We start from the raw sequence: 12491 nt of genomic DNA on the forward strand, positions 1-12491 counted from the left end.
GGTTCCACAAGAGACCCCGTCAGGTGAACGAGCTTCGGTGACCCAGGCCCTGAACCCAGGCATCAGGGTAAAACCAGCTCTGTGGGGTTCCATGGATTTGTGCCCTGGGACCACAGCACTCCTGCACTCTGGATTTCCACATGGTGAGGGCAGAAACACTCAAGGGTACATGGGTGTGGGGTCCTGGTACATGTGGTGGACATGTGGTGTTCGTGGGACTGAATCCACTCCCCTTAAGAGAAAACCAACCAGAACTCCCAGGCCCTATTACCCGAAACATACACAAGAGAACAGCATGGGGAGAACGGAAGGTGATGTTAAGCTGAAACGATACAAAAGCACAAGAGCACAGATGAAACTTCCATTTCATAGTCCCGTTGCAGAGTGAGAAGCGATAAACTCCGGGTTTATTTTGAGCGAGGTGACAGGGCATGCCACTACGTCAGGCAAACTAACATGCTCTCCGCCCATTCCTATGCACTGGACTCTCCAATCACCATTGCTTCCCTCCAGCGAACATTAGCCCCTAAGGACACAACACAGCCCTGTCTATCAATTAACAATGAATATCCAGGCAGAGACAACCCCCAGCAAAAACAGAGGACAGTCCTAACATTTGATGAAATAATCGTTATAAGGGCATCTGTACTGACCAAATAATTCAGGTGACTATTAAACTCTACCTAGAGAACGCTCACAGAGATACAGCTTATGATCCTGGTAATACAGTGAATTTTAAGGAGCCAGTATGTTATCAAATGGGCGGTGGGCCCTCCAAAGGTCAGCAAATATCCCCAAACTTCTGACAGCCGTGCAACGTGGAAAGCAGACCCAGCCTTGCACACAATCCGTGATCACACAACAATGCGAGATCACACACAGCAGACGCAAACCAGGAGACAGGGCACAGAACGAAAGGCCGAGCAACAGAGGACAAAGGAACTGTGCTGGCTTCATGTGTCCCACGCTGGGAAAGAGCCCCAAGACCAACTGAAGAGACGCACGTTCAGAAACTGCCACGCAAGAGAGCGGAGACTTCCCGCTGCCAAAAGGGCAGGCTTTGCGGGCGAGAAATCAAAGTCGGAGATAAAAGTAAGAGGTAGACTGCGGAAACAGAGATGCTGCTGATGTCAGGAACGAGGTTCCTCCGTGGTCACGGAGCCGACCACCACCTGCCTCCGGCCCCCTGTTGGCTGGAGAACCGACACCTGTCCTGGGCGCTGTCCTGAAAACACAGGGGGCAGGTGCACCCGGCACCTGCAGCGGGGAGTGGACGGGGTCTAAGTGGTGGGCTCCCCGGTCTTCCCTACTCCATCCAGTTCTCGACCACCTTCCACTTGTAATAGGCACCGGGAGCCTCCGAGCCCTGGGCACACCCTGCAGACACAGGCACCGGCTTCATCCACCTAACGCCAGGCCGTAGCTGCCCGAGTAATAAGGCTCCGGCTCTGCCGGCTGCTCCTCCGCTGGAAGCCGGCCCCGCCCGCCCAGCCAGCCCACCTTTCCGTGGCACCCTGCATGGACGTGGCCCGGGAGCGCTGGATCTCGTCCTCCAGGCGCCGCCGCTCCTCCTCCAGCCGGGCCACGTCCTCCGCCGGCCTCCTCTGCTGGATGATGAGCTGCAGCTCCTGAAGCAGGGCCTCCTTCTCCTTGATGAGCTGCAGCCGGTCCCTGTCGGCCTCGGCCATGCCCGGCCAGGACTCGCTCTCAAACTGGGCCAGCTGCTGCTGGATATTTGAGACTCTGCGAGACAGGGACACAGAAAAATCCATGAACTTGATGAAAAAACATCATCTTCACACATCCTCAGCACCATCACACGGATTCTAGAAACTCAGTCTGATAAATACGGGAATGACTGCACTGAGTGAAACCTCACACGACAAAAATAAAGGATCTGGAAATGAGGTGTAACAAAAGGGATGTGTAAGTCCTTTGCGACATACGCCCCAGCCTATGAGATTCAGGATGACAGTAACCATATCATGTTTGTTTCAAAGAACTGACCAAAAGGCTGGCAGACCCCAACTCGCCCACGTGCACGGTGCCGTTTCCTCGGTGTGCTGTTCTGGAGCGGGATGGAGCCGGCTCATTTCTCTCTGTGCCCCCTCCCTCTGCAGTAGCTAAACACCGTGCTGGACACATGAGAGATGCTTCTGGCCTCCTGCCTTCTCTGCCGTGCCTAACTGCTGAGCCCGCCTTGAGAAAATCCCAGGAGAGAAATGCGCCCATCACAGGAGTCTGTATACTGCCAGATGCCTTGACCACGCGTGAAATTCAAAACGCCTGGCAGAGAGCAGATACTCAACAAAAGCTAAATGCATGAAACGGAGAATAAACACGCCAGCAAGGATATGAAAGAATGGGAGTCAGCCCTGGTGAGAGTGGATGTGGTGTGGGGTAATCTGGGTGGGTGCGAACCGGTCAGCTGCACTAACTGTGTCAGTACGGCCATCCTCAAGGTGTAAAACTATGGCCCTCGTCACTCCCCGTGTGCCTAAATGTCCGCTTGCCCGCTTGGCAGACAGACTGGTGTCCCGAGGTGGTGCTGAATGCACAGTAAGTGAAAGAGATGTGACTTGTGTTTTCAGAGCGTCCTTTCATAGCAGGAGTAGAAATGTTTTAAGCCCTTTAAGTTTATATGTGGCTAAGGATGAGGGCTGTTTCCGGGCAGAAACAAGGAACTCCAGACCTGACCAGAACCCAGCGCTGTGGAGGACAGAGATTAGCACACGGGCCGAAAACCAATATCCAAAGACTTCTCTGAGGTGCCAGAGAGCTGTGAGGCCAGCTAAGTGGCAGGTGCACATAGCCCTCTAGCCTCTAAGGCAGCGGTTCTCAAAGTGGGGTCCCGGACTGGCAGCCTCAGCATCACCTAGGAGCTTGTTACAAATGCAAACCTCAGGCCCCCCCCCCAGACCTGCTGAACGCCACACTCTGCCGATTGGGGTTGAGCAACCTGGGTTTTGACAAGCCCTCTAGGAGTTTTTCATGCTCGTTTGACACCCTCTGCTTTCAGGCAGCCCAGCCTGGCCTGGAGGATGCTAATTGGCCTTGGAGCTCTTAGAGGCTTGCGTTAGGCACAGATGGGATGACCCTCACTGAAACAGGAACGGCAAGAGTGCTTCTGAGACTGCGCCATCCCGTGCCCAGGGCACATGGCACTAAGCAAAGCTGGCATCCTTCCTGCTGGGTCCAGACTTCAGAATCCTTCTCAACACTGCTTCCTGCAGATACTGCCAGTCAACTGGCATCGGTCCACGTGTTAAGGGCTGTCGGCCAGCCCCGCACCAATCCATGCTCTTCCTGAACTAGACATAAGCACGGGACTAGTCAGCCTGGCTGTAGGACTGGGCAAGACTCCTTGTTCAAGTACCAAACCAATCGGATAACCCACAGTCATGAAGAGAAAAGAATATACAAGTTATAGTTTAAATGCACACATTGTACTCAAGCCCAGTTCCCCAAGAAGGTAAAGAAAATAGCTGAATGTCAGTAGCTTTATTAGGCAAGTTCTTTTCTAACTGAAAACTAATTTCCTGAAAATGTGTTGGAAAATGGTGCCAAATCATGTCACTGAAAAAACTAATGACAGATGCAGCTGAACAGGGTTAGGAATCCAACTGGGCTTAAGCATCCACCTCTGTCTAATTAGTGTAATTAAAATTTATGGCAGGCATATAACTGAAGCCAAAGGAAACACTCCAAGCAGACTCATAAATTAGCACCAAATCAGACATCAGACACAATGAAATTTCTGGAACATTCTACTGTAGATCAAGCCAAGTCAAAGGTAAGGAATAAATATAAGAGATGTACAATGAGCAAATGCACTGGGTCCTCATAATTTCTCATTTCAATGTAGCTGATCCACAGGAAAGCCTATTTAAGCACAACTAAAGTTAGCAGTATTACCTGGTAATATATACTAATAATTCTCATACTACAAGCAGACATACTTTTAAAAGCACTCCTTTTGAGTTTTCTGAAGTTTACATGTAAGGAGATCAAGATTCCATTTGAGTTGGCCAGCTCCAAGTTAGCTGCCATTTCACAGGGATTCAAGTTGCTGAGGGTGGCTGGAGATCCCAGTCCGAGATAATCCTATTCTTTCCAGGAAAATCTCGAGTAATATCCACTATCAGAAAAAAGAATAAGGAAAAAACTGAATTATGAGAGGGAGGAGAGGCAAAGGGCAAATTTCAAAAGGTCTGCCCACTGTGAGCATAAAAGAAATAGTACAGTGGCCAGAATTAAACAGTGTACTGTAACTTTCCAGAGCTCACAAGAAAAATATGTAAGGACATATGGTGAGGGATGACTTCTATAGCAGAAACAATCTGGATGAAGATGACTTCATGTGACCCATCTGGAAAAGTTGTTTGGGCTGTACTGAGTCCTAGGCAAGCACACTGTGCTTAAGAACAGTGCTCTTTGAATAATTAAATTTCACGACAATGTGAACGACTGCATACTCATCTCAGAGGTACCTAAGAATCTAGAAGGATACTGGCATATATTGGAAAGTGCAGTTTCTTGCTCTAGATCCATACTCCGGAGGTAGACATTTGGGTTATGCTCTCAGCCAGGTTGAGAGAAGCACGTGTCTGTCTGTCTGTCTGTCTGTACTGGGAGCCAAAAGCTCTAAAAGGTTCCTTCAGCGGTTCCTAGTACAGTTGCCAAGGAATAGATGGGATGGCTTTACCTTTAAAACAATAAGCCCTGTCTACCGTGCTGCTGGCCGGGAAACGAGCCACCTGCAAGGCGGACACTTCGTGTGTCAGGGTTACTGGACGGAACAGACCTTCCACCTCAGACCACATACAGATGTACAGTTACGATGTCCCTTCTACACCCACGCCCAACAGCTGATGCGTCGTAGTGCAGGCTGGAACCCCACTCCCGCGAGCGCCATCACTCCAATTCTGGGTAATACAGGAAAAACCATTTCCAGAAAGGCTGTCTTCTGAAATATCTTTTCAGGGAAATTAAATACATGGAAACAACCCAAAGCAAGGTCACGACTACAGTTTGTAAAAAAAAAAAAAAAAAAAAAAAAAATTATTTTCCAAGTTCTTTTTTTTTTGGCCGTGCCGCGCGGCTTGCGGGATCTTAGTTCCCCGACCACAGACTGAGCCCAGGGCCACAGCAGTGAGAGCGGCAAGTCCTGACCACTGGATGCTTAAGAGGTGGACCGCCAGGGAACTCCCCAAGTTCATTTTTAAAAAGAACCGAGATCAATGACTCAGCCATAAAAAGGAATGAAACTGGGTCATTTGTAGAGATGTGGATGGACCTAGAGTCTGTCATACAGAGTGAAGTAAGCCAAAAAGAGGAAAAGATATATTGTGTATTAACACATATATGTGGAATCTAGAAAAATGGTACAGATGAACCTATCTGTAGGGCAGAAATAGAGACGTAGACGTAGAGGACAGACATGTGGACACAGGGGGAGAAGGGGAGGGTGGCACGAGTTGGGAGATTAGGTTTGGCATAAATACACTACCATGTGTAAAATATAGCTAGTGGGAACCTACTGTATACCACAGGGAGCTCAGCTCGGTGCTCTGTGACGACCTAGATGGGTGGCATGGGGGGCGGGGGGGAGGTCCAAGAGGGAGGGGATATAGGTATGCGTACAGCTGATTCACTTCACTGTACAGCAGAAACTAACATAACATTGTAAAGCAATTTTACTGCAATTAAAAGAAAAAAAGTAAATAAATTTTAAAAAATAATAAAGAGAACCGAGATCAATTTAAAACTGGCAAGGGTTTTTTTTTTTCCCTGCGAGTCAGCTGTATTCTTTACTGATTCTTATTTGTGATAGGTAATCCCTTTTATGGCCTATATATATATATATCCTCTCACAAATGCCTTTAAAGGCTTTAAAACACATGTCCCTGTGCCCAGGAGAGCGAAGAAAGGAAAGCAAGTCCTCAATCAAGCATTCTGGTCTCATATTTATTGTGTGATTTCTAAATTCCATCCCCCTGAACAGGCCTAATGTAGACAGAAGTCAAATATGAATCATTTTTCCCTTACTATTTTTGCCCAAACACCTTTTCTGTTACAACCCAGGCACCATTAAACCATGAATGGAAACCAGCATTTATGCCGCAGAAACTGCTTGGACCCTTACAATTCACATGGAAATCTTACATATGACTTCTTTTTCGAAGAAGAAAATGCACTTTTAATATTACACAGTTTTGAGGCATATTTTACATATCCAGAGTAATCCCCAGGTATTTGAATTTATACCTAAATTCTGTGACCTACAATATAAATTCACATGTTCCTAAAATACTGCTGGCTTTCTGGAATAGAAATGGAACTGCAGGCAAGCCATGCCATGGACCTGACTGGTCATGATCCCAATGCCATGTTCCAGGACATGGTGCCGCTTGCAGCCTTGTGCCTTCAGATGTCAAATACAGCTACAGATTTGATACTTTGATGTTTCCTCTCCTTAGTTTTCTTTTTTGCAAACATCCATTCAAATGAAAAGCAAAAGTTCACCAAAGTCTCAGCTGACATCTGAGTCAGATGGGTGGTGAAATCACTTCAGCTCACTGAACTAAGTATCGATAAACCAGTGTCCATTCGGCTCAACTCTTTATCCTACATTGGAGATTCACGGAGTCTGAATCTAGAAGTGTGGCATAAGAAGGGCCTACGAATACCCCAACATCCCTCCCTGCCCTCACATCTTGTCCCTTCTGAACGAACAGATCTTCAGAGACTGAGTTCTTTAAATGAAAAGCAGATCATCTCCAGGCTTCTTTCTCTTGGCCTGAATGGAGAAGATGCGTTCCTTTGTTTCTCACAGCCGTGCCCCACTCCCAAACCCAAACACACAGTCACTAGAGAAAGGAAGGGAAAATCCAAGGGACTGATCAAATTCAGCTGGAACCCTAAGACTACACCAGTGACAACCGAGGAACAGCAGGGCCCATCCTGGCAACAAACACTGAGACGTGGAGAAACCGGACAGGCCGAATGTTTTGTTCCTATCAGGACTGCGAGTGTTTCCATGCAAACAGCTAGTTTGTGCACTGTACAGTTCCAGTTTCTGGAACAAGTGCTCTTAGGTTAAAAATAAGGAGCCATCTGCGTCATCAAGATTGCTTCAAGAAGACTAGCTCCTCCAAACTGGCTTTGAAATATTCTCAAATTTTTAACCAATAATGTGAAAATATTCCTATCATAAGGTCTGCCTTGGGAATCCAAAGCCATGTTCCTCAAGGAAAAGGAATAAGCAGTTGTTTGGGTACATTTCACACGACCTAGAGTTGAAAACACAAAACTAGTCACCATGATAGTGGTGGTTTGGTCTAGAGAATTCTCTAGAAATCATACCACTGCTTGGAATTATGAGTTCCACTTCCAGAAAGTTCCTTTAAATCTGAATGTACATGAAACCCTCATTGTCCAGAACATTTATTGCATTTTGACGATTTCCCAACTCTGAGGAACAATCTCGAATCTAGATATACAAGGAAATACATAAGTGCATCAACTTCTCTCCACTTAGAAGTGGCAAAGCCCACGAGGTTTTGCAGAGGGTAGGAAAGCTAAACTTGGCAGGATGGAATGATTTCAGAAATGGGAGCTGGGAGACTGACGTCTAGCGTCTTGCCAGATGTGGCTAGCACTTGTAGGACCTCAGCTGAGTAGGTTACAAGTCAGGAACTCACTCACTTTCCAGTTAAGCCTTAACCGTAAGCAATTTCAGTGACTGGAGGCCAAATATGATTACCCCACGGGGACTGGAGCCAGGCACTGCCACCACATCAGGGGACCAGATCCAGAGTGCCAAACAGAGGGTGCTGTAATCAACGACTGGGCAACAACAAGAACGCTTCAAGCACGTTTTTAAGCAGGAGAAGGTACAATGCAAGCACTGAACTGATTATCAAAAATCGAGATCCATCTTCTAAGTGGTCGACCATAAAGCGAGCGCCAGAGAACTCCCTCAGGAGCCGCTCTTCCCTGACCCCTAAGAAACTTGCCATTGTACAACTTTCCACCCTGCACCCTGCTCCCCCTGGACTGAGGAAGCCCTTCCTCAGCGTACGGGCAGCCGGAATTCCAGCGTCGCTCAGGGCCCAGCTCCAATGCCATTTTCTCCAACACCTAAGAACAGAACGCGTTACAGGGGGTTCCAAGACCACAAGCCCTTTCCAATGACCATGAAGGCCCAGGAAGCATAAGCCGAGCTTGGAATGATGATGTATGAGGTGACTGTGCCCTGCCTCTGGCAGATCCCTAAAGACATGCATGTCTAGATGCCCTTTCTCCCCTTAAGTCAAGGGGAAATATCCCATGGCTCACACCAGGACGAGGGCCTTGGGGAAGGGAGCCAGGAACACAGCAGGTGGCCTGGAGCTGACTGGGCCCCAGGACTCTGTCCACTCGCCCACTCGCAGGGGTGAAGGCCAAAGAGCAAGTGCGACCAAAGCAGACCCCTGTTTACTCATTCAATAAATATTCACCAAGTACTCAGCTGCTGGAATTATAGCAATGACCTAAACAGACAGAAACCCCTGCCCTCATGGGCTTCCCACTCCTGCAGGGAAAGACAGACGATAAAAAAAGCAAACACATGAGTACAAAACAGGTTGGGTGATTACATTTGCTGGGAGAATCAGGGGGATGGGGGTGGGGATGGGAGTGCAACTTTATTCAGGACGATCAGGGAAGTGTCTCTGACACAGTGACCAGGAGAGCAGAGGCCATGGGACCATTTGAGGCAAAGCATTCCACTGCAGGCAGAGGAAACAGCGAGGGCCAAGGGCACTGTTTTAGTTTCCTTTTGTTTCTGTAACAAATTACCAAAAACTTGGTGGCGTAAAACAACACTCACTGGGCTTCCTTGGTGGCGCAGTGGCTGAGAGTCCACCTGCCGATGCAGGGCACATGGGTTCGTGCCCCGGTCCAGGAGGATCCCACATGCCGCGGAGCGGCTGCGCCCGTGAGCCACGGCCGCTGAGCCTGCGCGTCCGGAGCCTGTGCTCCGCAACGCGAGAGGCCACGACAGTGAGAGGCCCGCGTACCGCATTCAAGCCTAAAGTTTTGCATGTAACTTCAGTAGTCTCACAGAGCCACTGGAGTCCTTTCATAAATTCATATTAAGAATTCCTGGGCTTCCCTGGTGGCGCAGTGGTCGAGAGTCCGCCTGCCGATGCAGGGGACATGGGTTCGTGCCCCGGTCTGGGAAGATCCCACGTGCCACGAAGCGGCTAGGCCCGTGAGCCATGGCCGCTGAGCCTGCGCGTCCGGAGCCTGTGCTCTGCAACGGGAGAGGCCACAGCAGTGAGAGGCCCACGTACCGCAAAAAAAAACCCAAAAAAAACCCCCCCAAACACACACATGATTACCTTACAGTTCCAGATGTCAGAAGTCAAAAATGGGCAAGCAGGGCTGTGATCCTTCTGGAGGCTTCGGGAAGAATCCATTTCGCAGCTGTTTCCAAGGGCTGCCCACATTCCTTGGCTCGAGGCCTTGAATCACTCTGATCTCTGCCACCCTCACATCTCCTTCTCTGCTTCTCTCTCTTACAGAGACCCTTGTGATTACACTGAGCCTATCTACATAATCCAGGGTCATCTCCCCATCTCAAGATCTCTAGCTTGAGGCCATCGGCAAAGTCCCTTCTGCCACGGAAGGCAAAGAGTCACAGGTCTGGGGATTAGGACATCTGGGGCAGCATTATTCTGCCAACTCCAAGCACTAAATCAGGAGCGTGCCTGGCAGGTTTGAGACCTGGCATGCGAGGGGGCCAACGTGGCTGCACGAGGCTAACGCCCTGAGTCACTGGAAGACCTGCTCCTGAGCCCGTGATGTCCACACACAGTAGGGATTTCGAAGCAAGATAAGAAGCTCAAGAGTAAGGTTTCTCGAAGGCAAAAAGAAACTCTGGGCCACCCACATCTCTGCTGTGGGGGCTGTCCTGTGCATTGTGGGTTGTTTAGCAGCATCCTTGGGCTCCCCCGCCGGGATGCCAGCAGTACCCTCTCTCCAGTCACGAGAACCCAAAACATCCCCCGGGGGGGCCCCAAACCCACACCCACCCCTTAGTGGATGATGGGATCTAACATGTTTTGAAAGGAGCACTTGTCTGAAAAATAATTTAGACCTTGCAATTGCACTAACCAAAAGTCACACAAAATTATGCTGAACTGCACCATCTGTGCCAAAGTCCACCATTCTCACCAGGGAAAAAGCACGTGACAACTGAGAGAACACCTGTGCCCATCACGCCAGTAAAATGTACAAAGAATGGTGATATTTAACCATGAGGAGGAGATGCAGAAATCAGGGCCCTCAATTGCCATTGGTGGCAGTGTAAAGTGTGTACGTTATTTTGGAAGACAATTCACTGGTATCTATCCGAACTTTGAATGCACACGTCTTTAGACCCATACATTTTCTTGCTATGTATCTGGCAAAGGAAACAGCCATCTCTGCAAGGCTGGGGACTGTAAATAGATGTGCACCATATGTGAAAAGGAAAAACGGGAATCATCTAGATGTCCATCCATAGAGGATGGCTAAAACCAATATCATATACTGTATTTAACTATATTGAGCTTAATTTATTTAAATGTTTAGGTAAAAACTGGAAGGTTTCACAGCAAATCATTAATGGTGAGAGGTAGGATTAGAGAGGAGGATAAGATGGGACGTCTGTATTGATTGCATCTTTGACAAAAACAACGTATTCATGTATTATTTATGTGTACATAGGTGTACAAGCATATATGTGCATGTTTCTGAACTCTGCGTCTATACATATATGTAGTGTGTGCGCGTGCACACGCCCCCCAGATACTGCCTGGGGTATCCCCACCCCCAGGCACGACCACTGGCATCCTCACATATTTCTGTTAGCTGTGGGGGAGTTTATCTCCCAAACAGGTTAAAGACCATATATATATATATATATATATATATATATATATATATATACATACATACACATATATATATATATATTTTTTTTTGGCCGAGCTGCACGGCATGTGGGATTTTAGTTCCCTGACTAGGGATTGAACCCTCGCCCCCTGCATTGGAAGCACGGAGTCTTAACCACTGGACTGCCAGTGAAGTCCCAAAGACCATATGTCTTTATGACATCACATAAACCACAGAATTTCTTTGAAATACCTGGAACAGGGCAGGTGCTGGGCAGAAGTATAACCTCCCAGCCTTCCAGCAGCTTCTCTGCCCACTGCTGTGGGATGTGTGTGAAGCTCCTGGGGTCACCCATACAGATCTGCCATAGGGAAATGAGGCAGAGATGGCCTGGCTAAGACGTCACAATCCTCCAGCACAGGGTAGGGGTCCTCGGCCTCAGCACTAGTGACATTTGGATGACTTTGTTGGGGGCTGTCCTGTGCGCTGTAGGATGCTGAGCAGCATCCCTGGTCTCTACCCACTAGGTGCCAGTAGCACCCACCCCAGAGCTGCGACAACTAACAACGTCTGCAGACATGGCCAGAAGTCCACGGGGGAGGGGGGGGGTGGGGGGTGGGGTGAAGTTGGGCCGTAGCACCCCTCCCCCATTCCCCGCCCCACAATTGGGAACCATTGTGCTAGTGAGAAAAGAACAAGGCAGTGCTTGTGTGAGCCAACCCAGGACGTCTTTACAACGCATCTCTGATTTCTAAATGCAGCCAACGCAGCCCAGAAAGGCGTGTCTGAGAAGCCCCTAATGTCCCACAAAAGTTGAAGCGCTGGGGACAGGACCCTCCTCTGCAGCTGCAGTGCATTTCCTAACAAGGTTCTGGTGACCCTGAAATAGTCCTTCCATTTAGAAGATACTGGTGAAGTGCAGTGTCCTCCCCTGCATAATTTTCTTAAATAATGGACTTTCCGCCCAAATGTATTATCTCGATATTTAAAAAGTTACTCACTCTGTACCGACATCATCTCTGGAAAACAAAGAAATCACTTGCTGTGGTTGGTAAATGTCACAGCAGAACGGTAACGATTATGTTAAGTGTAGCAACCATCCATTTTCTGCAGTTTAATACAACACAGCAAATTCCGATACCCACACAGTGCAGCAGAAACATGCAGGAAGGAGCCAAGGAATACTGAGGAGAGACAACAGCAGCTGACAAACGCCAGCCAGCGAGCTCCTAAGAAGGGATGCGTGAGGCTGGGGAAGCAGGCGAGGAGGGAAGCAGTCTGCGTGGAAGTGCAGTGCCCGCCTTGAGCACATCAAGGACATCGTGAACAGCAAGAGCCGGGAGGACCGGGCAGACAGGCTTTGGGCAGAGGCCACAGCAGCTCAAGCTGGCCCTCCAGCAGGGAGTCAGATGATCTGCTTCTGTTGCTATTTTTACATTTGCTAAAAAGGTAACAAAGCGGATTTCCAGACATCCCTGAATGATACACCATACTGAGCAGGCCCAACTATTTCGCTTTCACAACTACGCCCTCACCCTGCTTGGCATTCGCTCCTCCTCCCTGTCCCC

The 12491-nt window shown here is 48.7% G+C and overlaps 1 protein-coding gene across 2 annotated transcripts in view; it reads right to left on the minus strand.

Annotated features, from left to right (window-relative positions):
- Positions 1 to 12491, minus strand: part of WWC3 (WWC family member 3) — a 127975-nt gene that overhangs the window by 30889 nt on the left and 84595 nt on the right. For both annotated transcript variants that reach the window (XM_059050094.2, XM_067022972.1), the window contains one exon: positions 1501 to 1743. In XM_059050094.2, the coding sequence (XP_058906077.1) occupies positions 1501 to 1743 (243 nt within the window). The remainder of the gene's footprint in view (positions 1 to 1500; positions 1744 to 12491) is intronic.

The sequence above is a fragment of the Kogia breviceps genome, chromosome X, assembly GCF_026419965.1.
Source record: "Kogia breviceps isolate mKogBre1 chromosome X, mKogBre1 haplotype 1, whole genome shotgun sequence".
Classification (NCBI taxonomy): domain Eukaryota; kingdom Metazoa; phylum Chordata; class Mammalia; order Artiodactyla; family Physeteridae; genus Kogia; species Kogia breviceps.